Source organism: Cololabis saira, chromosome 15 (genome assembly GCF_033807715.1).
Source record: "Cololabis saira isolate AMF1-May2022 chromosome 15, fColSai1.1, whole genome shotgun sequence".
In the NCBI taxonomy this organism is placed as follows: domain Eukaryota; kingdom Metazoa; phylum Chordata; class Actinopteri; order Beloniformes; family Belonidae; genus Cololabis; species Cololabis saira.
The window spans coordinates 44211026-44235555 of record NC_084601.1 but is presented as its reverse complement, the minus strand read 5'-3'; the positions used below and the strand labels follow the sequence as shown (position 1 = coordinate 44235555).

At 43.0% G+C, this 24530-nt stretch overlaps 1 protein-coding gene across 1 annotated transcript in view; it reads right to left on the bottom strand.

The window, feature by feature from the left end:
* Positions 1-19077, bottom strand: part of col22a1 (collagen, type XXII, alpha 1) — a 100545-nt gene extending 81468 nt beyond the window's left edge. The window contains exons 1-3 of the mRNA XM_061741678.1: positions 18940-19077; positions 15512-16078; positions 6434-6514 (exon numbers count right to left, since the gene is read on the bottom strand). Of these exons, the coding sequence (XP_061597662.1) occupies positions 6434-6514; positions 15512-16078; positions 18940-19030 (739 nt within the window). The 5' untranslated portion in view covers positions 19031-19077. The remainder of the gene's footprint in view (positions 1-6433; positions 6515-15511; positions 16079-18939) is intronic.
* Positions 19078-24530: the final 5453 nt, after the last annotated feature.

Genomic DNA, 24530 nt, shown 5'->3' with positions numbered 1-24530 from the left:
CATATGATAAAGTTCCTGACTGACTGATGTTAATACCAACTCATTTGGACACAGACTTGAACCACGGGAATGCCATATGGGGTAATTTACAACTTAGTGACAGAAGTGAGGAAGGCACTTGCATGGAGGGCCCTGAACGGGATGACCAGTGTACGGAACTCCAACCTCCCCCGCCAAATCAGACTCAGCTTCTTCTTCGCGACAGTAGAGTCCGTTCTCCTCTACGGCAGTGAATGCTGGACCCTCAAACCAACCCTGGTGAAATCCCTGGACGGGTGCTACACCAGGATGTTGGTGCAGTGCTTAAGATCAGCAAGAATGCACATGTAACCAACCATGTCCTATATGAAGGAATGCCAAGGGTGAGCGAAAAGGTTGCTGTACGGAGAATGAGACTTGCAGGCACTGCCAAAGACACACAGAACTGTCAGCTAAGCTGGTGCTGTGGGAGCCAACACGCCGGTCAAGAGGACGTCCTACACCAACATATGTGGACATACTCAAGAAGGATGCAGGGGCCCAGAGTACCAGCAGGGGCCCAGAGTACCAGCGAACTGGAAAGATGTATGGAGAATCGGGATGACTAGAGACAACGATGGACGGCTCGTCTGAGGACGACCTAGAGAGAGCCACAGATCACATCTGATTGTAAATACCCTTTAATTGCTTTTTGTCTCTCACCTTTGGCTTGTTCATTCCTGCTTTTTGTGCTTTGAATTTACTGTATAAAAGTCATGATTTCAAATCATTCTTGGTCAGCACACCAACTCGGATATGATCCGTGTAGGTCTGCTCACCGCTAGTTGATGCCTCTCAGAGCGTCAGGACCCCACAGCAGGTCCTGGCTCTCATCTCTGGACTACAGGGGACCAAACCTGGTCCCAGAACTGCTTTGTAACCCAGACTTGGTTGATTCCTGGTGGTCCCTGGACCAGAATCTGGTCCAGTCAAGACCTCTGTCCATAAAACCGGGTCACGATTAGTAAAACATGGAATGAGAACGTCGACCAGGACGTGGAATCTTCCCTGATCGCTGCCACGAGGAAAAACTTCCCACGATTCTCTCCACAAGTGTCTCTGGAGACTAAAAACAGCTAAAACCAGAAACAAGGCTGGCAGGATTAAAGTGGTGATTGGTTCCAGAGCCGTGTAGCGGCAGCAACATCTGGCAAAGTGGCACATCTGCAACATGAGAGGCTCCCGGTGATTTACAGTTCACTCTGATTCCTTTTACAGCTGAGCAGAAGAGCAAAGCCGCGTAATTACGGCCGAGCTAGGACTGGAATGTGCTCACGTGACCCGGCAGATCTAAAGTCTGCACAAGCGTTACAAAGACATGAACATTTGTTTTCTGCAGGAACTTTTCCTGTTGTTTCGTCCTGATCTGCAGGATGATGTTACAGTTCTCTGTTTTTAATTAGATACATTTAGTTTAGATTAGATTAGATATTCCTTTATTCATTCCTCAGTTGGGAAATTCACATTAAGCAGCAATGCATACACATACAGAAAAAATGATTAGAAAGGTAAAAAAAAATATATAATTAAAAAATATATATGCAGAAGAAGAAGAAGAAGAAGAAGAAGAAAAATTGTGCAAAATTAAAAATAAATAAATAAAAAAAATATTTAAAAAATTTATTAAAAAAAAAGAAAAAAAAAAATATATATATATAAACAAAAAGAAAATGATATATAAAAAAAATGAATATAATAATAAATTATTGAGGTAAAAAAAAGATGCACATCTTTGTTGTTATTGTCTGTTTACTGCCGTGGTTAAAGTGAGACGTTTCCACCTGTCAACACGTCGGAAACAGAGAACACACACACACACTCTCACACACTCTCACACACAAACCAGGTTGATCCTGCAGACACAACTTTGTTTGGATCAGTTATTTGTGGTTTTTAATCCAAGTCCTTGATGGGGCCAACAGTTTTCCTGAAGGTTCCGTTGGTCAGTGATGTGGATCTGCTGCCAAACAAGAACACGCTCCCAGACGAGTCAGCGTTTACAGGACGAGCCTGCAGTTCTGCCCAGATCCTGACCCCCCTGCTGGGGTACCAGGGACAGGTTTCAGACCGGATGGATCCTCTGCATCTGTTAGTCCTGTTAGCCTGATGGATGTGGGTGGAGGACGGGGGGGGGGTCTGGGTCGGGGGGCCAGACAGGAACTCAGATCCCCAGAAGACGCTCCTGGAACAACATCCCACCTCTCTGGATTATAGATAAAGTCTGGACCTCTGGGAACGTCCTGGAACACGAGGCCCGGACGCTGCAGGAGCAGCCAGGAAGGAGGCCGGGAAACTGGAACTGGGGGGGGGGGGGGGGGGGGAACTCGTACCACGGACCCCCATGGTCCCCCCAATGGACCCCCACGGTCCAAAACCTACATTTATTAGCCGTAACTTTCTGTATCTCATCCTTGTGGGGAGTTTCCGTCCTTCCGTCTCTGCAGCTCTGGGGTCCCGGGTGGACGGACCTGCTGTTGTTCGGGTGGACGGACCTGCTGTCCCAATCATTGTCCGTTCCATTCTGATCTAGATAGAAATAGTTAATGATCTGATTTTACCCAAGCTCCATCTTTCAGACGGACGTCCTCACATCACTCTGGTCTGGGTCTTGTGTCCAGGTCCTGTGCACGGGTCCTGTACCCAATGTCCAGGTCTGGTGTTCAGGTTTGGTGTCCGATGTCCGGTATCCAGGGTCCTGTGTCCAGGTTCTGTAACAGTTCTAGAGGCCAGTAGCACCTCACATGGAGTTCTTGTTTTTTTCCGACCGCGGGACAAATGTGGGACAAATGTGGTGAGACGTCCATCCCAGGAAGACTGTCTCAATTCTCTCTCAACACAAAACTCCTGATTGTTAACAAATATTTGTGTAGCCGTCTCCTGGCTGCGTCTCCTCTGTCCATGTGGCCCTCTTTCAGCACATGTGGATCCTCCAGACCAGCAAAGGTCCAAATATCTCCTTTATCAGACTCTGCAGTCCTGCTGGTGATCACTTCATCAACGGAGACAACGGTGAGCAGCAACTCAACGAAACTCATGGCTACGTTTTCCCTCGTAGGTCGGCCCTGTATCACGGAGGTTAGCTTCCCCGCCACGACGGCTGCTTTCGGCCGATACTATGGACACCAAGAGATACAGGACGCCTCCGGAATGCAATCAAATATTCCTCCAAATGAAAGTGAAGCTGATATTTTATCACCAGAGAAATTGAAGATGAAATTGTGATGCTTTAAGTCCTCTGGAAACAGAATCAGAAAAAGCTTTATTGCCAGGTCAGACATAAATCAGACGAGAGAACTTGACTCCGGTTTACACCGATGGCACCATTAATACGGACGCCATTTTTAGAGGAAGGATGACACTGGGATGGAGGAGGAGGGAAAAAAAGGAATCTTCACACTGTGTATTAAAGCAGCACAACATAACTTTCAGCTTTTCTGAGTTTGGCGGCATCTTTTGGACAAAAGCGGTAGTGCTTTACCAGAAAGAACACTAGGTTTCCCGTGAGCACCAGCGCGTACTGCCGGAAACCTCCTGTCCCGTCGCTGCATTTGTTTTGAGAGAAGACGGAACGCTTTTCTGTTTCACCAAGTGAACAGACGGAACACAAAAAAAAAAAAAGTTAAACTACTGGAAAGGAACTGGAATTTACCGGGATACCTTAAACAAGGAAGCCAGGGAGCGGTATATGGAGAAAATAATGATTATTAACGGTCTGGATCCATATGATCCAGAGAGCTGGCCAGCAACTGCGTTTAGCTGGAGAAGTGGGGAATAAAACCCGTGTTTTGATCCGACCCGTCTGTGTTTGTGGTTTAAGGCTGATTTATGGTTCTGCGTTAAATCGACGCAGAGCCTACGGCGTAGGGTACGCAGCGACACGCACCATACGTTGCGCGTCGCCACGTACCCTACGCCGTAGGTCTGCGTCGATTTAACGCAGAACCATAATTCAGGCTTTACTGTGTGGAAGGTGTTTGGACGTTACAGCCGCGATCCAAAGCGAGCCGACGACTCTTTCACTCTTTTACTTTGTTATATCAGATACTCGGCCTCCGTGGTTCTGCCTCCGAGCAGGAAACCGTTGAAAAGTTAAACCATTAGGATCTTTTCCCCACGTCTGTTATATGTGGAGCTGCTGCAGCGACAACACAGCAAGGGGTTACCAGCTTCTGCGGAGCTCTGCGCTCCAAGCCCCGCCCATTTTCGTCTCGACTGCGAATCGGGAAGGAGGGGGAAGTGACGTATGCCGTAAAGCAGTCAAAGCCGTAGAAATGTGTAGTTTTTTAGTGGGGCAGGGTTCCTACCATGCTCCTCAAAGTTACATAGTGCCAGTGAAGGCGATACAGACCCCTCAGACCATGACAGAGGTTCATTAAACCTGTTGGAAGTTGATGTTCCATCACAATGATGATGATGAAATATTATATTAAGGTGGAAAAGTTACGTAGGGTCGCTTTAATACCTAGTGTCAAGGTGCAAAAAAACACCTCAGCACAGAAAAGCAACATACACACAACAAAACAACATCATGCTTATGGGTATGTATGGTATGGGCAGGTCGGGCGGGGGGGACCCGGCACAGGTCATCCAGGTGAGGGCCGCGGCCATTGCACTTGGCGCTCAAACCCGGAGTCTGTGAGGGAGGGGCTGGTAAGAGGGGGGGCCGAGGAAGGCGTTGACATTAGGGAATTGTGTGTGCTTATCAGTTAGTGTCTGTGAAGCGATGAGTCTGTCCGTGAACCTCCGCCCAGATCTGCTCACAGCCAAGTCCTCGGTGTTATCAGGCGGCTCGGTCAGTTCTGGAAACAGGATCCGCAGGTGTTTGTGGGAGAGGGAAGGGCTAGGGGGCAGAGGTATCTTGTTTACATTCCACCAGGAAGATTGTGAGCAGGAGCGGCGTGCCAAAACCGCTCTGTCGAGTTCAAATTGGTAGAATCAGCAATTGTTTTGAGAACAGGCAGCCCCAGTAATTTTCCGTCTGCCTTTCAGTCTCTGATCACCATCAGCGACTCCAATCAAACGAATAGTGGTCAATCAATTCCGGCCAAGCTGAGCTCTCAGCTTCTCCATGTTGTTATCCATCTTGTTGATGAGCTCAAAGCCCCCCGCCAGCCTGCGGTTCTGCTCGAGAATCGCATCCAGCTTACGGGCCTGCTCCCCCAGCGTAAAAGTCAGAGCGCTGATCGCTTTGCTTGATCCATGTGCCACGTCCGGCAGCCTGGAAAAGTGAGTGAAGGAGGCCGCTGACGACTTACGCATTTGTCAATACATCGGGAAACCCCCTCCTCCTATCAAGGAGATAATCAGGAGAAATCCTGCGATCATAAATCCAAATGTGTAGGCATCTTCTACATCCTCGATTGACAATATTGCCATACATAACGGCTTCCACGCCTTGTACGAGTCCATTGTGTATCCAGCAAATAATGTCCCATCAGGGCAGGAGGGCTCCCTTACCCCCTGACTTCTTGTTGCAGAAATTTGGTCAATTGTGCTGAGAGACCAGTTAATCAATTCCATGATTGTAGAGTTTTGGAGGAGTGAAAAGAAGGAAACTCTGGAGACGAGACAAGCAAGCAGTAGCAGGACAGATAGATAAGGAGAGGGAGCAGAAAAAGCGTCCGCTTTCGTCGAGAGCCGGAAGTGGAATCCAGGAAGTAGGTACTTAATACACACACACACACACACACACGCACACGCACGCACACGCACACGCACACACACACACACACACACACACGCATGATCATATACATATACACACACACACACACACACACACACACACACACGCATGATCATATACATACACACACACACACACACACACACACACACACACACACACACACACACATACAGGTCTTCCAGGAAAACCTCATTCAACACGGCTGCAGTGGATCAGTATTTAGTTTTTTCCGTCCATTTTCTTCAGAAGTCCAACAAAACCCAATCAAACTACCAAAACTGTAAAACATTAATACTCGTACAAAACAATAAACCTGTTAACTTATTACATTTACAAAAACAAGGTTGTTCTGGGTGTCTGAACAGAATAATTTCTTTACTATTTTCCGTTTTTCCTTCAGGCTGGACATTGATCCGCGCAGCAGCAAACCTGCAATCCTGTTTATTGGAAAAATGAAATGATTGTTTTCACCTTTTGACTTGTGAAAGAAGAATAAACCTTTTAATGAGACCAAACATCAACCAGTGGGTTTGTTTTTCTTGCCTGATTCATTTGTAGACATCATTTTCTAGTTTTAGTTGTCCTGTATCCTGTAAAACCAATCTACTCTACAATCAGACGAGGTGTGGAAGCCGTCTTAATCACCTGCTCGTAAAAAGCTTGTTTTGATTGTGTAAAAAGAAAACTGTGGCTGTGCAGGAAATGCTTTGAGCAAGAAAGTGTTACCTGGAACCTGCTGCAGGCCGTGGATGCTGCTGTTGGCCTGGAATCGATCGGGTTCAACCTTCATCTCTGGACACAAGACGTCTGAGGAGAGAAGACAGGGCGGGGTCAGTTAGATGTCGTCACGGTAACCGGTAACCGTTCAAACGCTTTAGTGAGGTTCTGGGAGGGAACAGATGAAACTGGCCGACCTTTGTTGACACTGAAATGCTGTGGACATTCATATGTATGTAATTCCTATAATAGAGGCTAAATTAAAACACAAAAGGGAATTAAACCCTAACCCTCCAGGATGTTGGTTTGACCAGTTTACCTGGTAGAGACATGTTTACCTGGATGTCGAGAAAAAAGTTGAGAAAAAAGTTGAAATTTTGAGAAAAAAGTTGACATTTTGTGAAAAAAGTGGAAATGTCGAAAACGCACGAAAAAACGCATGCTCGCATGCAAAACGCCTCCACGCAAAAATGCACGCCCGCCCGCACGCCCGCCCGCATGAACGCACGCAAAACGCACGCAAAAACACGAACGCACGAAAAAACACGAACACACGAAAAAACGCCCGCAAGAACGCACGTAAAACGAACGCACGCACGCAAAAATGCACGAACGCACGCAAAAACGGACGGAAAAACACGAACGCACGAAAAAACACGAACGCACGAAAAAACGCCCGCAAGAACGCACGTAAAACGAACGCACGCACACAAAAATGCACGAACGCACGCAAAAACGGACGGAAAAACGCACGCGCGAACGCACGAGAAAACGCACGCAACAACGCACGGAAAAACGCACGAATGCATGTAAAACGAATGCACGCACGGAAAAACGCAGAAAATTAAAACACAAAAGGGAATTAAACCCTATGTTGGTTTGACCAGTTTACCTGGTAGAGACATGTTTACCTGGATGTCGAGAAAAAAGTTGAGAAAAAAGTTGAAATTTTGAGAAAAAAGTTGACATTTTGTGAAAAAAGTGGAAATGTCGAAAACGCACGAAAAAACGCATGCTCGCATGCAAAACGCCTCCACGCAAAAATGCACGCCCGCCCGCACGCCCGCCCGCATGAACGCACGCAAAACGCACGGAAAAACACGAACACACGAAAAAACGCCCGCAAGAACGCACGTAAAACGAACGCACGCACACAAAAATGCACGAACGCACGCAAAAACGCACGCAAAAACACGAACGCACGAAAAAACACGAACGCACGAAAAAACGCCCGCAAGAACGCACGTAAAACGAACGCACGCACACAAAAATGCACGAACGCACGAAAAAACGCACGAACGCACGAAAAAACGCACGAACGCACGCAAAAACGAACGGAAAAACGCACGCGCGAACGCACGAGAAAACGCACGCAACAACGCACGAAAAAACGCACGAATGCATGTAAAACGAACGCACGAAAAAACGCACAAACGCATGTAAAACGAACGCACGCACGGAAAAACGCAGAAAATTAAAACACAAAAGGGAATTAAACCCTATGTTGGTTTGACCAGTTTACCTGGTAGAGACATGTTTACCTGGATGTCGAGAAAAAAGTTGAGAAAAAAGTTGAAATTTTGAGAAAAAAGTTGAAATTTCGTGAAAAAAGTGGAAATGTCGAAAACGCACGAAAAAACGCATGCTCCCTTGCAAAACGCCCCCACGCAAAAATGCACGCCCGCCCGCACGCCCGCCCGCACGAACGCACGCAAAACGCCCGCAAGAACGCACGCAAAACGAACGCACGCACGCAAAAACGCACGCAAAAACGCACAAACGCACGAAAAAACGTATGAAAAAACGCACGAACGCACGCAAAAACGCACGCAAAAACACGAACGCATGAAAAAACACGAACGCACGAAAAAACGCCCGCAAGAACGCACGTAAAACGAACCCACGCACGCAAAAATGCACGAACGCACGAAAAAACGCACGAACGCACGAAAAAACGCACGAACGCACGCAAAAACGGACGAAAAAACGCACGCGCGAACGCACGCAACGCACGCAACGCACGCAACGCACGCAACGCACGCAACGCACGCAACGCACGCAACAACGCACGAACGCATGTAAAACGAACGCACGCACGCACGCAAAAACGCACAAACGCATGTAAAACGAACGCACGCACGAAAAAACGCAGAAAAAACGCACGAACGCACGCAAAACGAACGCATGCACGAAAAAACGCCCGCAAGAACGCACCCAAAACGAACGCACGCACGCAAAAACGCACAAACTCACGAAAAAACGTATGAAAAAACGCATGAACGCACGCAAAAACGCACGAAAAAACACACACAAACGCACGCAAAAACGGACGAAAAAACGCACGCAAAAACACGAACGCACGAAAAAACGCATGAACGCACGCGCGAACGCACGGAAAAACGCATGCAACAACGCACGAAAAAACGCATGTAAAACGAACGCACGCACGAAAAAACGCACGAAAAAACGCACGAAAAAACGCACGAAAAAATGCACGAACGCATGTAAAATGAACGCACACACGAAAAAACGCACGAACGCACGAAAAAACGCACGAACGCACGCAAAACGAACGCATGCACGCACGAAAAAACGCACAATGGTGGTGTTGAGGTCCAGACAGTTCTGCCTGCACCATTTTGCAGAAATATTCATATCAGATGCAGCTGAGCCTCTGAGTTGGTGTGTCCACAATAACAGTGTCATCATTCGAGTATTTAATGTATGCTATGCCAGTGATCGTGCTCCTACGGACATTTGTATATAGAGTGTAAAGTACCGGTGAGATAACAGAACCTTGGGGGAAAGTTTCCTGTGGAAAGTGACTTTGATGAACTGAGGTTACCATTGACCCGAACCCTTTGATGTCTGTTAAAAATGAGAGGACCCAGAGGATCAGATGTGGATTGGGGTTTCACCGTGTTAAATAAACTAGAAAAGTCCACAAAGATTCTGATTAAGGACTTGGGCTTCTCCAGATGTGTGAAAGTTTCAAGGTGAGAACAGCTGTAAAATGTGGACTTCCTGTCCCCCATGATTCCCATGATCTGCTGCCTCACATCATTTGTACGAATATTACAAATAAAAGTGATGATAGGATAGTGTCATCGGCTTCTCTACGAGGTTTGTATCAATCTTTTCTGTTATCTGTGAACAACAGACAACAGTCTGTGATCTCCAGAACAAAAAAATTCCTCCGTCATCGTTGGGGGTCTGGGTGAGAATCACTCGTCACTATCGTTCTCTCGGCTTCCAGACGTCAACTTTATCTGCGGCTGGAAATATCTCAGTGAAACACTCAGGTATGTGTCACATTCTACCATCAAACCCTGCAATTTTCTACCATCGCGACTATAAAAATCCCTCATGTGGCCTGAAAAACTTTGGTTTGTTTGTCCAATGTGCAAAAATGTGAGAAACTCCCAGCAATTCGTTCAGCTGCCGTCTTTCCTTCTGTCATCGCTTCTCTGCTAAACTTCTAACTGCAGGGTCGTCGTTTCCTTCTGTCCTAATAATAGAAAGACCTCCCCGAAAGGAATTCAGCTGTATCTCTGACTGAACGACTGTAAATACACGTCCCTTGTTTGAAGAACAGCCTTAAATCTTTACATGCTAGCAGCCGAGCAACTCCCTGCACTTGTGGCCCAGAAAGCTATAATTTAGGGATGTGACTGAGTTAAAAATGAACCCGGTGAGCGTCACACACCTACAAACCCAGCTTTTATTTTATTTGATGTGCCACAGAGAGAAGTAAAAGCTCCTGCTAGCCACCAGTCGTCATGTAAAGTCCTCAGGTGGAGCCGCGCTAGCGCTAATGAAGCATAAACACCGTCCGTTTTTAAACCTACACATTAAAAAAGTGAAAACGTCTGACATTTGAGAGTCTGCACTTGAAACATTAGAGCTGTAATTTTCCGGGAGAAAATAGCCGTCCAGTTGCTGCTGACTGACCAGCGATATTCTGGGAGTTTCTCTCTCGCGTGGCGATTCAGAGATTAGAGGAAGAAAACGCTGGAAACATTCTTCTCCCGTTGTAAATTTAGCCCTGGGTTATTTTCAGGAGAACAAACTTGCTGATCAGCAAACTTCACATTTAACCTCGTGGCCAGATAGAGAGTCTGTTCTCTCAAGAAGCAAAGTCATAATGAATTTATGGGTCACTGGTGAAGTTAATAAAGATATAGTTTGTATAAAAACACCTGAGACCTGAGTCTATGTCTCTGTTTGATTGAATTGTTTCCACCTGTGTCCCCTGTCAGGGCAGCTGACAGTCCTGCCGGGGCCCCGAGACAAAATAATCTAAGATGGGCCTGAATCTCTCCTTCTCTCCTCTTCCTCTCCTCTTCCTCTCCTCTTCCTCTCCTCTTCCTCTCCTCTCCCTCTGCTCTTCAGGTTTTTATACAAGCTAATGGACGTTAACATTAGAGCTAGCCAGTTAGGTTAAGTTACAGGTTGGTAAACGTTGTAACTGTTTCTTACCTTGCTCTACGCTGACTTTATTAATTCCAGCTTCACCGCCACCACCTTTTTAATATATTTGTGTTAGAATCTCTAAGGCCTCTATTTTCTTCTTCTCTTCTTCTCTTTTCTCTTCTTTTCTGAGCACCGGACTCGTGCTGACCGGACATTTTGACCATTCTAATGGTTGAATTAAATTATAACATCAAATTTTGATCAGCGGCCAAACCATTTTTGTGTTGGGGGTTCAAATAACAAGCTTTTATGTAACTCAAATACGACATATTTTTTCCCACAAATAGGCATATTTTGAAACATTTTGAAAAATGATTCCATAATTTAATGAGAATTAAAAAAAATGTTGTTTTTTTTTTTCTTCAGTTCTGCCCCCCCCTACCCTGGGCCCGGGACAACAGACCCGTTTGTCCCCCCCTATCGGCGACCGTGTCCCCTGTTTCCCTCCATGTGTTTAAATAGTTTAAATAGTTTGGTCCAGAGTGTCTTCGTCCTCGTCCTGCACCAGAGCCGTGTCAATGTCCACAGCCTAGTGATCGCCATAGTAACCAACATAGTAACAGCCATAGTAGAACGCAGGTGGCGCAAAAACAAACTATGTACAACATTTCAACATTTATAAAGAGAGTCTTCGCAACTATTACAAGGCAATCGTATTTTTCAGAGATTATCGATAGAAACAGTAATAATGCTCTCACACTGTTTTCTGTGGTAGAAAGACTGACAAACCCCACAGCCTCAATCCCCCCTGAACTGATGTCTGAAAAGGCCTGTAATGACTTTGCTGCTAAAATAAATAAATACATGAATAAATAAAAAATATAAATAAATAAAAATAAAAAATGAATAAAACAATCAAATAAATCAAATTAAAAATAACAAATGAAAAAATGAAAAAATAATAAATAAAAAACTTAAAATACAAAAAACTAAAATGAATAAAGAAAAAAATAACAAATAAAAAACTAAAACAAGTGACAGACACTTGTTTTATTGCAGCAGCCACAGTTAGCCAGTGAAGCTCTATGACCAGAGATGTGACGGCTGGGTTAATCACACACCAGTCACAGCAATGCATTCTGGACCTTTTGTAGAGCTTTGATTGGATTATTTCTTCTGCACATTTAAAAACAGCCTCAGTTCAGCAAAGTGCTGCACGCGTTAAAAAACAATAGACACATCCATCTGTCCACAAGTCATCCATGAATGTGAGCTATGATAGCTAGTGAAATAATAAAGTTGCAAAAAGTAACGAAACAGCAACCAATAAAACCAGGAATGAAAGAGATAAAAGTAAAAGCTAAGGTATCATAAACTCTTAGCCCTACAGTCACAGCTCAGACGTCAGAAGTTGCTAACGTGATGACAGCTAGATATTTAAATCATTACACACCAATCCAGCTGTCACTCAAAAAGCTACATAATTATACATAAATGTGTGTCTCTATAATTTCACCTGATCAGGTAAAGTTACATTTCTACCTGATGAGGTAAAATGATAGAGACGAGATGAGGTGCATTAAAAAATACCTCTGGTTCAGGTGAAATCTATCGATGACAGATTTATACCAGACTGTAAATGTGCTTATTTTCTGCCCTGAAGCCACTTTATACGTATGATGCAAGATAAGTTTTTGTCCTGCGTCTTCACTTGCTTTCTTGTTTTTTCACCTTTTTTTGCCTCTTTTCCCTCTTTTTTTGCCTTTTTTTCTCTTTTTTCGCCTTTTTTCCCTTTTTTCCCCCTTTCTTTCCCTTTTTTCCCTCCTTTTTTCTCTTTTTTCCTTTTCTCGTTTTTTCCTACTTTTTTCCCTCTTTTTTCCCCTTTTTTCCCTCTTTGTTCGCCTTTTTTCCGCCTTTTTTCTTTTTTTCCCGTTTTTTCCCTTTTTTTCTCATTTTTTCTCATTTTTTTGCCTCTTTTCCCTCTTTTTTTATCTTTTTTTCCCTTTTTTTCTACTACAACTTTTGAAGCCTCTGTTGGAAGAATGTTCTGCAGAAAAGCCACTGAGGTTAGCAGTTAGCAGTTAGCCTTCTAGAGCTAAACGCCTCCAACAGGCTGCTCCACCACAGATATGTCTCGGTTAGAAACTATCATTTACAGTCTGTTCTCTCCCAGCCCCCGATCAGAGATCCATGTGCAGCTCTCTGAGGTCGGGGGGATCTGTGGTCGGGGTTTCTGCTCTGCTAGCGGTTAAAGGTTAAAATAAGAGTCTAATTTTAATTAGATGCATGTTCAGGGAGTGGCAGCGTCTTCAAAGTGAAGCCTCTGAAGGAAAAATAAACCTGCCTCGCCTTGCCTTTACTTACACAGAATAAACACATTGAATTGAAAGTTTCTCAAAAGTAATGTGCTAATAAAAAATACCCTCTAACCTTAATAAGTCCTTAATCTTTGATTAGACACGTGATAACCCAAACTGCACATAACTTCATACCTACAACTGTAGCGATAAAGTTTAACCACGATTGTCCTTCTTGATGTGTGGAATTGTGGGGATCCACCTTTAAAACCACCTTAAATTCAATAATAAAATTTCAAAAACGAGCCATACGTATCATCAATAAGGCTGATTACTATTCGCTCACACAGATCCACTTTTTCTAAATTCTCATGTTATTAAATTTTATGATTTGTTTTATTTTAAAATCATGCAAATTATGTTCAAAGCAAAATCAAAAATGCTCCCTGACCCAATACAGAGGTTCTTTTCAATTCAAGAGACTCTGTATAATCTTAGGGGTGTCTGCAATTTTACTGTACAAAAAGCTAAAAAAGGTATGAAAAGGAGATTATTGTCTCCATTACTGGAGTTAAATTCTGGAATGATGACAACGTAAACTTAAAAACATGTCATTCTTTTTTTTTATTTAAGAAAATGGTTTGTAAAGCTATTTTTGAAGCTACTTTTCTATTCTCTTTTTGGTTTTCTGGAAGTCGGTAGCCAAAAAAAGAAAGTTGGTACAAGCGGATAGGTTTTTATAAGCATTTTGCTTCAGCCTTTTCAGTTATTGTTAAACACATTTTTTGGTTTTGTATGAAATGTTAATGCTGTGTACAATGTTTTTTTTGGTGTTGTTTTGTGTTGTCATGACTGAATAAACTTCATTCATTCATTCATTCACATTGGCTCACCGTATACCGTCCAGTTTCAGGGTTAAATGCCAAAATAACTAGGGAACCAGAGCATTCATGTTTAGTGACGGGAATCGAGAACTGGTTCTTGTTCGGAATCGGTTCCCAGTGTTTCAATTCCTCGGAATCGTTTGCAAGTTTTACAAACGATTCCCTTTTCAATTCCAGTCGTGCGTAAGCCAGCAGTCAATAGTAAACATGGCGCCCAAGCGATACAAACGCTGGAAAGTCTGGATACATTTCAGTAAAAAAGACGACAACATGCTAACTAGCAATACTTGCTAAGTGAATATTTCGTCAAAGGGAGGAAACGCTAACAACATGCAAAAATATTTGAACACACAGCAGCAATAACGATCAAGGAATGACGCGTTTTCAATCCGCTCCGGACCAGATCAGTAATTCTCAACGCAGCAGCAGCAACGTTAGCATGTCTGTGGCTAATAATATTGCAGGTAAATAATTAACTAAGGAACACTGTCACTCCCACTGCCATTTTAGATTGTTGTGCTTTTTCTTTCTCCAAATGAGAATCGATAAGGGAATCGAAAAAGAACCGAATCGTTAAGCAGAATCGAAAATGTGATTGGAATCGTAAAAATATTATCAATTGCCATCCCTATTCATGTTCATGTGGACGGTAAGAACTTTGTCCTTAACCCTAACCCTTTTGCAGACGAGGTGGTAGGGGAGTTTTTACCTCCATTGTTTATGTAATAATTGCTCAGGGGTTTATGTCCATGTTCTGGTCTCTGGAAAGATCCTGGAGACAACTGTGTTGTATTAGATGCTATACAAATACATTTTAGTTGAATTAGCGTGCAGTGTTACTGATGTTTGACGACCAACTCACTCTCACAATAATAATTAATAATAATAATAATAACTAGAAAATTTCAGGAAATTTTGATATGGGCATGCCCTACGGCCCATTCGTCCCCTCTCGCTGCTTTGGTTTGGGGCTGTAGTGTTTGTGTTCGGGGTGGTTCTATGTCAGTTTGAGGTGTTTACGGTTATACCAATAAGCGTCTGAATTTTCACCTTTTTTTTTGCTTCTTGGCAACTAGCGTTGCCACGGTAACCCCTATTACGGAGAAAAGTAATGCCCATCGAGGCACGATGGAGACGCATCCAACGATGTATGGCATGCATGGGTGCACGTTGCGGTTCGGGCCGTATTAACGGACGAAAAAAGAGTGCGGAATAAGAATAAGAAAATGGAAACCTTTTCTGTATACCATTATATCGCCTTCATTTTCATGGTTTTCCTCGTTTTTCCGGCCGTGTTTTATTTTTTGGGGATTTTTATTTCCACATCAGAGCGGGGTCATGCTGTACACCCGCTGGTGCACCGTGGGACTTGTGCGACTTTAGCTAGTTAGCAAAATGCTAGCAACATTGCCCTTTGGGCCATTCTGCACGATTCCAATATGGTCCATAATAATAATAATGCAGTGTTAGCGATGTTCGTAGGTTTAACTCACTCTCACAAAGCCTCCTCCTCAGCCGGCCCCGGATCCTGTCGATGGCGTCGAAGTCGGTGACGTGGAAGACGTGAGCGTTCTTGGGCTCAGCCCCGATCTCGTCCAGCTCCTCCTTCAACGCCTCGCCGATGCCGACGGCGAACATGCGGATCTTAGCGGCGGCGGCGGCTTTGGAAGGCTCCAGTACGTAGTCCTGGCTGCGTCCGTCCGTCAGCAGGATGGCCACGCGCTGGATGCCCCGCGCCACCGGCCTAGCGCCGTTCCGCTCCGTGAAGATGTTGGTGGCCGTGTAGGCGATGGCGTCGCCCGTCATCGTGTTGCCGCCCAGGTAGCGGATGTTCCGCGCCGCCGCCTTCACGTCCTCCAGCGTGCGGTAGCGCTCCAGGTTGAACTCGATGGTCGGCCGGTCGCTGTAACGAACCACCGCTACGCGCGTCTTGTCCGGCGCCACGTCGAACGAGTCCACCAGGTTGGAAACCCACTGACGGATCTTATCAAAGTTCTCCTTCCCCACGCTGGACGATGTGTCCAGGATGAAGGCCAGGTCGTAGTGGACGTTCTTACAGCCTAAAGGAGACAAACACATTGTAAATGGAGGTCGTAGTGGACGTTCTTACAGCCTAAAGGAGACAAACATCGTAAATGGTGGTGGTAGACTAGACTTACTGTCAAATCAAATCAAATTAAAGTTTATTTAGATGGGACAATGCATATTAATGCAGTGTAAATACAGCGGATTTTATCAGAAATGCTAGTTTCCACCCGCAGTCCCCACAGAAAACATAAAAACTATTCAGTCAAACAATACAATCAAACAAGGGAACAAACATAAAACAAGGTAACAATGGTAACAATTGCTACTGCTGCTGTTACCATGGTAACAGCTGCTACTGCTGCTGTGACACGTCACTTCCTCCCAACGGCAGGAAGTGACTTATACGCTCTTAATAGTACGTCCGAGTTAATGCACACTACTGATATTTACTCAAAAGTGTGCCGAATTTAAGTATACTTTTTAGTATATACTGTTTAGTACGACATTTCGGACGCACTGAATCAGTCAGCAGCTGACTTCTGGTTGCCACGGCAACAAGAACCTCACTGAAGAATCTTTCTGGTTTTGCTGTGAGAAAAACACAGATTTTGGCTTCTGACAAGCTCTCAAATCACTCCGAAAACCGTAGCTCATAGCAGAAAAACAAAAACATCGTGAGAGACAGAGAACCCGGCAGATTCTGTGATTCTTAATTTTATTCAGATACTTAAATGGAGTGAGTAAGCTCAGTGCGAAGACAGAGTGAGATTATTTTGAAGAAAACGTTTGATTACATTACAGCCAATGGGGACTGAGGCAGGTATTGGCGTCGCTCTAGCCCTCCCCCCGTTTAAATTTTGTGCATACCCCGCCTGTCAAAGTCGCATTTTATGAATCCCAAACCCTATGTCTAAATTCTGACCAAAAATTATTTGTCTCCTTTTTACGGTTTGGCCGTGATAAAAATTTGGTTTATTTTTTACTGTTTCTCACACTCTACCAACCGACATTCCGCACTCTAGGTTTGACGAAAAAGTGATTTCCAGACCTCGCTTGAGTGCTCATATCTTGAAAAGTTTACATCTAGTTTACATAGGAAAAAACAGTTTGGTGTTTTGGAGAGAACAGAAGTTTTGCTCCGTTTTGAAGTTTTAATAACATTTCTACGTGCAGGTATGAGAAAGTTAGGTGACTCAGAAAAAAGGTGAATTTTGGCTTTTTTTTACCTCCTCCCATCCACAGTGTGACATTCTGCGCCACACACATACATGGGAAAATCTCCCCATTAGTTTGGAAATTTGGAAATATTTTTGCAGTTTGTGCGAAAACTATTTGTGCCATCGCTCTGAAAATTCACAGGACTGTAGTTAAATTCAGGGCCTACAACTTTCTAAATCGGTTCAGAATTTTTCGAGTAACGGTGTGCGAGTGGTGACGCCCCAAAGTTCTCCCAATGCGTTTAGGATGGGCCAAAAAGCACACGTTTTTGCACAACGCGCGAAAACGTGTGCACCAATCGTTAATAAAAGTCAAACTACTCAATTCCCGATAAGGGCGCACATTTCTACGTTTTAACTTTTCGCGTTTTCTCAAAGCTGCGGGACTAGTTACGCGCCAAAGTTTATACAGAAGAATAAATAATAAGCCTGAGCAATATTAGCTGTGAGAGTGAGTGCCTCGTGGCACTAATAATTTTGTTAGGGAATAACATGTGATTATTTACCAGTACCTCCAGAATATGATATTCCATATATACTACTATAGTAGTAGTAGGTGTAGTTCCTGTCTCAGGTGTAGTTCCTGTCTCAATTATAGTTCCTGTCTCAGGTGTATTTTCTTTTTCAATTTCCGTTCCTGTCTCATACACCTTCACAGTAAAGTAAAGTACACTGCAAAAACAGCCCTGCTAGAAATAATATTTTCTAAATCTACTCAAATGTATCTTATTATGAGCAAAAATATCTTTCAATGGATTAAGAAAGATTCTCTTAACTCTCAAAAGTAGCAAAATAGTCTGAAAACAGTAATTTTTTCTTGAAACAAGCTTTTTAACTTTCTAAGAAATGAGTTTTTGCAGTGTAATTTTACACACATTTGCTTGTTTGTATTTTTATTTGTTTTTAAGGCTCACAGGCCAAAAGGATTTAATCATTTAATGATTTAATTTAGACCAAAGAAAGTGAAAAACATGTATGACAGCAAGGAGAATGACATAAAACACACGTTATCACATCATCACTTCATATCTACAGAGAAAAAGTGTCAGTACTACCACCTTTAATAAATGGCCTATTTTACCATATTCATATATAAGACGCATTATAAGGCGCATGGAATATACGGTAAGATCCCGTACTATAGTGGCTGGGGTTGAGTTAGCATCTACCTGATGGAGCTACGCCGCAGGAAATGCTACAAAATGCTACAGCAAATGCAAAAAAACAAAAAAAAAGAAGAAGAAATGTACCGTAAGTCAAACTTTATTAACAAAATAAAAACCAGCTTTGCTCCGTCTCGTCAAAGTCGCCATGATGCGAGTCGGCGTCGCTGCTGTTGTCTTTAACGTCTGTAACGATTCCTGCCGGTTTTAGCGCCAACTACATTACCCACAATCCCCCTGACTACATTACCCACAATCCCCCTGACTACATTACCCACAATCCCCCTGACTACATTACCCACAATCCCCCTGACTACAGGAACATAAATTACCGTAATGATCATATATAAGGCGCACTGCCGGTTTTTGAGAAAATTAAAGGCTTTTAGGTTTAGCCTTATAGTGCTGCAAATACGGTTATAGTAGTAGTAGTAGTAGTAGTTATAGTAGTAGGTATAGTAGTAGTAGTAAACAGAGGTCAGACGGGCAGCGTTTGATTCCCAACCCTCTCACCTGCTCTCTGAGCTTCCACCTTCTTACTGGACAGAGTCGAGGCCAGAATGAACCAGAGCAACGAGATCCGGAATCCCAGTCGAACCTCCATCTCCTGGTTTGGGTTTGTTCAGCTCACGACGACCGTCAACCTCACCAGCCTGTGGAATAATAATAATAATAATTAAAGCTGCAAACAGCGATGAACGGGCACTCGTGTGTGCAATTTTCACCAATGAAGGTCAAGGAGTCAAAACTATTCAAAAGTTATGGCAGAAAGTAGGAACTATCAAATATGGACCAATCAGATGAAGGGGGGGGCGCTTTTTGGCGTCTAGCGTCGCCACGGTAACGCTTTTGACTGAGAAAAGTAATACGCGTCGTCGCAGGATGGAGACGCACATTTTGATGTATAACACACCTGGGGGCACGTTACGGTTAAGGAATGGCATAAATTTCGCCAAAATTACTCTATTAATTGAAAATGGCCGACTTCCTGTTGGGTTTGGGCCATGGCGCCAATAGACTTTTCTTTAAGTTGTGACATGATACAGGTGTGTACCGATTTTCGTGCATGTACGTCAAACCGTATTGTGGGGCTTGAGGCACACATTTTTTCTGTCTGGACCAATCAGATGACGGTTGGGTGCGCTCTTTTGGCGTCTAGCGTCGCCACGGTAACACTTTTGAAAGAGAAAAGTTATGCGCCCAAATTTTTCGCCAGGCCTGGCTTGGTGGAAAATTTGGTGACTTTTGGGGCACGTTTAGGGGGAAAAAGACCCTCATTTCGTCGGAAAAATAAAAAGAAAGAAGAGAAATTCCTACAGATTCAATAGGGCCCTAATAATAATATTAATAATAATAATAATCCCAGTCGTCATTTTTTGTTGAAATATCTTGAAATATCTACAAACAGGGTGAATATCTCGTCTTGCTTTTGACTGTTTGTTCGGTGTTGGAGGAAAATAAATACGGACACAGTTGGATAAAAGGAAATGGCTTGTGGTTTGTGTAGCGAGTCAGTAGTTACATGCTCCCCCCCTCTCCATGCAGCCGCCGGTGAACAGGTGAATATTCATCCATTCATTCAAAACTTCACACAAAAATTCACAAATCTCTTGGCATTTTAGACGGATTAGACACTTGGTTAAAACTAATTGTCTTCTCACTCTTTATTATAGTCTAATTTACCCATATCTTTCTTACTGTAATATAGTCTGGGCCAGTACTTTTCCCACAACATTACATAAAATTTTGGTTTGTCAGAAACGTTTTGTCAGGATAGCAACTTGTTCAGATTCATGCAGCCCATCCACTCCTTTGTTTCAGAAACTTTATATTCTCAACATTTAAGGTGGAGGCGCCTGATAAGCTCTTTTGAGTTTTCGCCTCTTCCTGCACTTTAATTTGTAAAGTTGGTAATTTTATTTGTGTAATGTTTAACTGTGCAAATAAATAAATAAAATAAAAATGAATAAATAAAAAAATAAATAAACTTCAAGACATCAACAAAGTAGGGGGCTGCGTGACGTCATCGTGTCATAATTAACCCGTTATATCTTCAAAACTAAAGCAGCACAAACTATTTTTTTCTTTGCACAAACCAGCACTAACGCAGCACAAACAAACGAGACCATTTTGGTTCATTTTGGACAAAGTCGGGGGGCTGGTGAACTCAGAATGACCTTTGAAATATAACGTTATACTTTAAAAACTAAAGCAGTACAAAATAATGTCTTTCTCCACAAACCAGCACTAACGCAGCACAAACAAACTCTAAACTCTCTACCCATAGAGCTTCCGGGATCTCAGTGCCCATTTCTTCCTCCCATTTTTTCCTTATTAAAGTGGAATTCACTGGATTGGTAACTTGCAATGTGTCATATATAAGATATCGATTTTTCTAAGCGAGACATCTGTCAAGATGGGAGCCTTCGAAGGTCTCGAAATTTAGCAGATTCGTTCTTACTGTACATAGGGCAAATCCACAAAAGGATTGCGCGGCTTTTGCAGCCGCTAAACCGGTGCAAATGAGACAAAAAAAGAGCGTCTAATTCACAAAGCACCCGCAAAGGGCGAATTGCTCCACAAACTGCGCTGCCAAGCAAATAGTGTCATGGTGCGCCGGTGCCATTTGCATGCATGTAAATTAGGTAATATTCATACATTCCTTTCTATGCAAATAAGCCTCATTGCAAAAACCGTCTAATTCACAAAGGCCAGCGCTATTTGCCACACGCTAAAATAGTGGAGCAAATACCGTCTTTTGGAAGGGTGTATTAACTGCTACAAACTCACTCCTCACTCCCGCTCTGTCTCTGTTTCTCTCTCTCTTCAACATCATTCAAGCCTGTGTGATACTGAATGATATTAAGGGTAAAATCTACAGTCAGACATGACTGTACACAGTCAGATCAAGTGGGGTTGTGGACTTATCTCAGATTTAAAAATAAAAATAACAGGACGGAGCTCAGGATTCATCCATACATAAGGGGCTGCTTTATTACAAACAATTCCACCATATAAACATATACATCTAGAATGTGTGTGTTTAACACCTTGTCCTAACTGGACGCCAGCGTCCGACTGTCGCGTCGCACTGCGTGGCATTGGACGCGGTCTGTCCACACTGAACGCGTTATCGGCCCCCACGTTCTTTTGATTGACAGCTGAAACTCTCTTTTTAAAAGGCTGATTTATGGTTCCGCGTTACACCAACGCAGACCCTACGGCGTAGGGTACGCAGTGACACACAACGAACCTTGCGCGTCGCCGCATAACCTACGCCGTAGGCTACGCCGTCGATTTTACGCGGAACCATAAATCAGCCTTTATTCACCGCCCGTGCGCTCCTGAAAGACAAGGGCAAATTGCACTCAGCTGCAAAACTTTATGGGCGTGTTTGCGCCGGTATATCATTAGAGCGAAATCTTTTGTGAATAGGACCTTAAAGCGGGGAAAATTGCGGGCGCAAATGCGGCGCAATTCACAGCGCAATCTATTCTTTGTGGATTTGGCCCATAGTTTCTTATTTGCAAATACCTGAAGAAACTACTTCCAGAAAAATTGTATTTATTCTGTACCTGTGCAAAAGAAGCAAATATGCCTTTAAAGAATACGTCTCCTATTGTATGGATGCCTGCCTTTTTCCAGAGACTAAAAGTATAATCCAGATTGGATGGTGGAAAGGTGGGGTTCTCTCTTATCTTTCTTATTTGGAAATATCTGTGTAGGTCATTTGATTTAAGTCCAAATTGTTCCTGAATTTGCCTAAATGATTTAATTACTGTTCCATCAACTAATTGATTTATTAAGTCCTTTATTGGTCCATATTTGATTCCCACCATCTCTTATCATGAGTTTATTTATGTTGAACTGAACTGAAAGTCTTTCTGGAGTCTGAACTTTCGCCTGCAGCTTTTCGTCGCCCAAACGTAGCAGAATTTAAACTTTTATTCCCAGCAGAGACAGAGACGGAGACGGAGACGGACGTCCTGGCGAGAGGAAGATTGTTGTGCAGAAACTTCCTGCCACATTTAACTCTGACTGACGGCAGAACAAACTCCTCTAAAATAGAAACGTTTTCTCTGGATGGAGAATTCATTCTCTCCGGTAGAAATGTGTGTATTTTAGTCGTAGGTTTCAATTATCGTGTCCTGAGAACGGACAACATTTTCCTGTCGGCCGGACACAAACTGAACAATAAGAGGGACGGAAGAGAGGAGATCAGGCTTTTTTATCTTTCGTCTGAATAATTGTACGGTTTGTTATTCAGATAACTAAAGCATAAATAACATGATAAGAAGTTAACAAACCATTTAAGGCCTTTTCGAAAAAAGTCGAAATGTCGAGAATAAGGTTGAAATACAATTTCAAGAATAAAGTCGAAATTTCATTAACAGAGTCAAAATTTTGAGAAAAAAGTCGAAATTTCGAGAAAAAATTTGAAATGTTGAAAAAAAGGCTAAATTTCGAGATAAAAAAGGAAAGGAAAAAAGGATGAAAAAAAGAGAAAAAAAGGACCAATCAGCTCCCAGAATGGAAGGACCAATCAAAAAAAAAAAAAAAAAAAAAAAAAAAAGAAAAAGAAATCAGAGAAAAAAGTTGAAATTTTGAGAAAAAAGTCGAAATTTTGATGAAAAAGTTGAAATTTCTAGAAAAAAGTCGAAATGTCGAGGAAAAAAGTCGAAATTTCTAGAAAAAAGTCGAAATGGCGAGAAAAAAGTCAAAATTTCTAGATAAAAAAGGAAAGGAAAAAGGAAGAAAAAAAGAGAAAAAAAGGAAAAAAAGGACCAATCAGCTCCCAGAATGCTGATAGAACTGCTTTCAGAAACATCGTGGGTCAGAATTACCAAACAGATCCAGGGAGGAAATCATTTTTATTTTGTAACACATTCAGTTTAAATTTTTTCCATTTTCGGTCTATTTCGGTTTTTAATTTTTGAGAATTAGTTTTTTTTAGCATTTTAAGCTAATGTAACCCCAAGACAGCATTTATTTACTTTTACATATTTAAAGGCAAAAACATTGTGTCCAACAAAACATTCCTTTTTTGGGCATAAACAAAAAAACACCAAAAGTTGTAATGAAATGATTAAAAAAATCGATCTTTAGAAATACGAATCGATTTTTAGGAATTAATATGAGAATCGATATAGAATTGGAAAATCGATTTTTTCAACAGAGACCTATGTAGAATTATTCGGACGAAAACATAAAAGAGCTTGAGCTCTTCTCTTCCGTCTGTCTTATTGTCCGGTTTTTGTCCAGTTTGTGTCCGGCTGACAGGGAATGTTCTCTGTTCTGACACGATAATTGAAACCTAGGACTGAAATAAACATAAAAATACACATAAAAATACACATAAAAACACATAAAAATACACAGAATTCTGCATCCAGAGAGAACTGGAAGGACAGAAGACGGTCGGCCATCAGAGCCAAGTTTCTTTTTTCGCCCTCAGGACGGTAAAAGAAGAATAAAGAACAACAGGGAGAGTTTTTGCTGACTGGTTTGATTCTGCTGCATCTGTCCAGCCGTTGCCATGGCAACCCCATCCCGTAAACACAGGACTGTTCCTGCGTTGGAGGCTCGGCCAGCGCTGGACAGATGTGGACAGATGTGGACAGATGTGTGAGTGACTGTAGCCTAAACACCGGTGGATTCTAACAGGAAGTGTCTAACGTGGGGGTTCGGCGGCTCCGGGAGGAAAGTCTGAGTCAGGAACAACTTGAAAAGTAATAACTCTGGAGCTACAAAGCTGTTTCTCATCCCTCTGTTTCCCATCCCTCTGTTTCCCATCCCTCTGTTTCCCATCCCTCTGTTTCCCATCCCTCTGTTTCCCATCCCTCTGTTCCCCATCCCTCTGTTTCCCATCCCTCTGTTCCCCATCCCTCTGTTTCTCATCCCTCTGTTCCCCATCCCTCTGTTTCTCATCCCTCTGTTTCTCATCCCTCTGTTTCTCATCCCTCTGTTTCTCTCTGTTTCCCATCCCTCTGTTTCCCATCCCTGCTGCTCCACTGAGCTGAGGAGATTTCACTGAAGTTACCGGATTTGTTTTTTCCAGATCTACAGGAAAAAAGTCGGAAAAAAAAGTAGAAATTTTGAGAAAA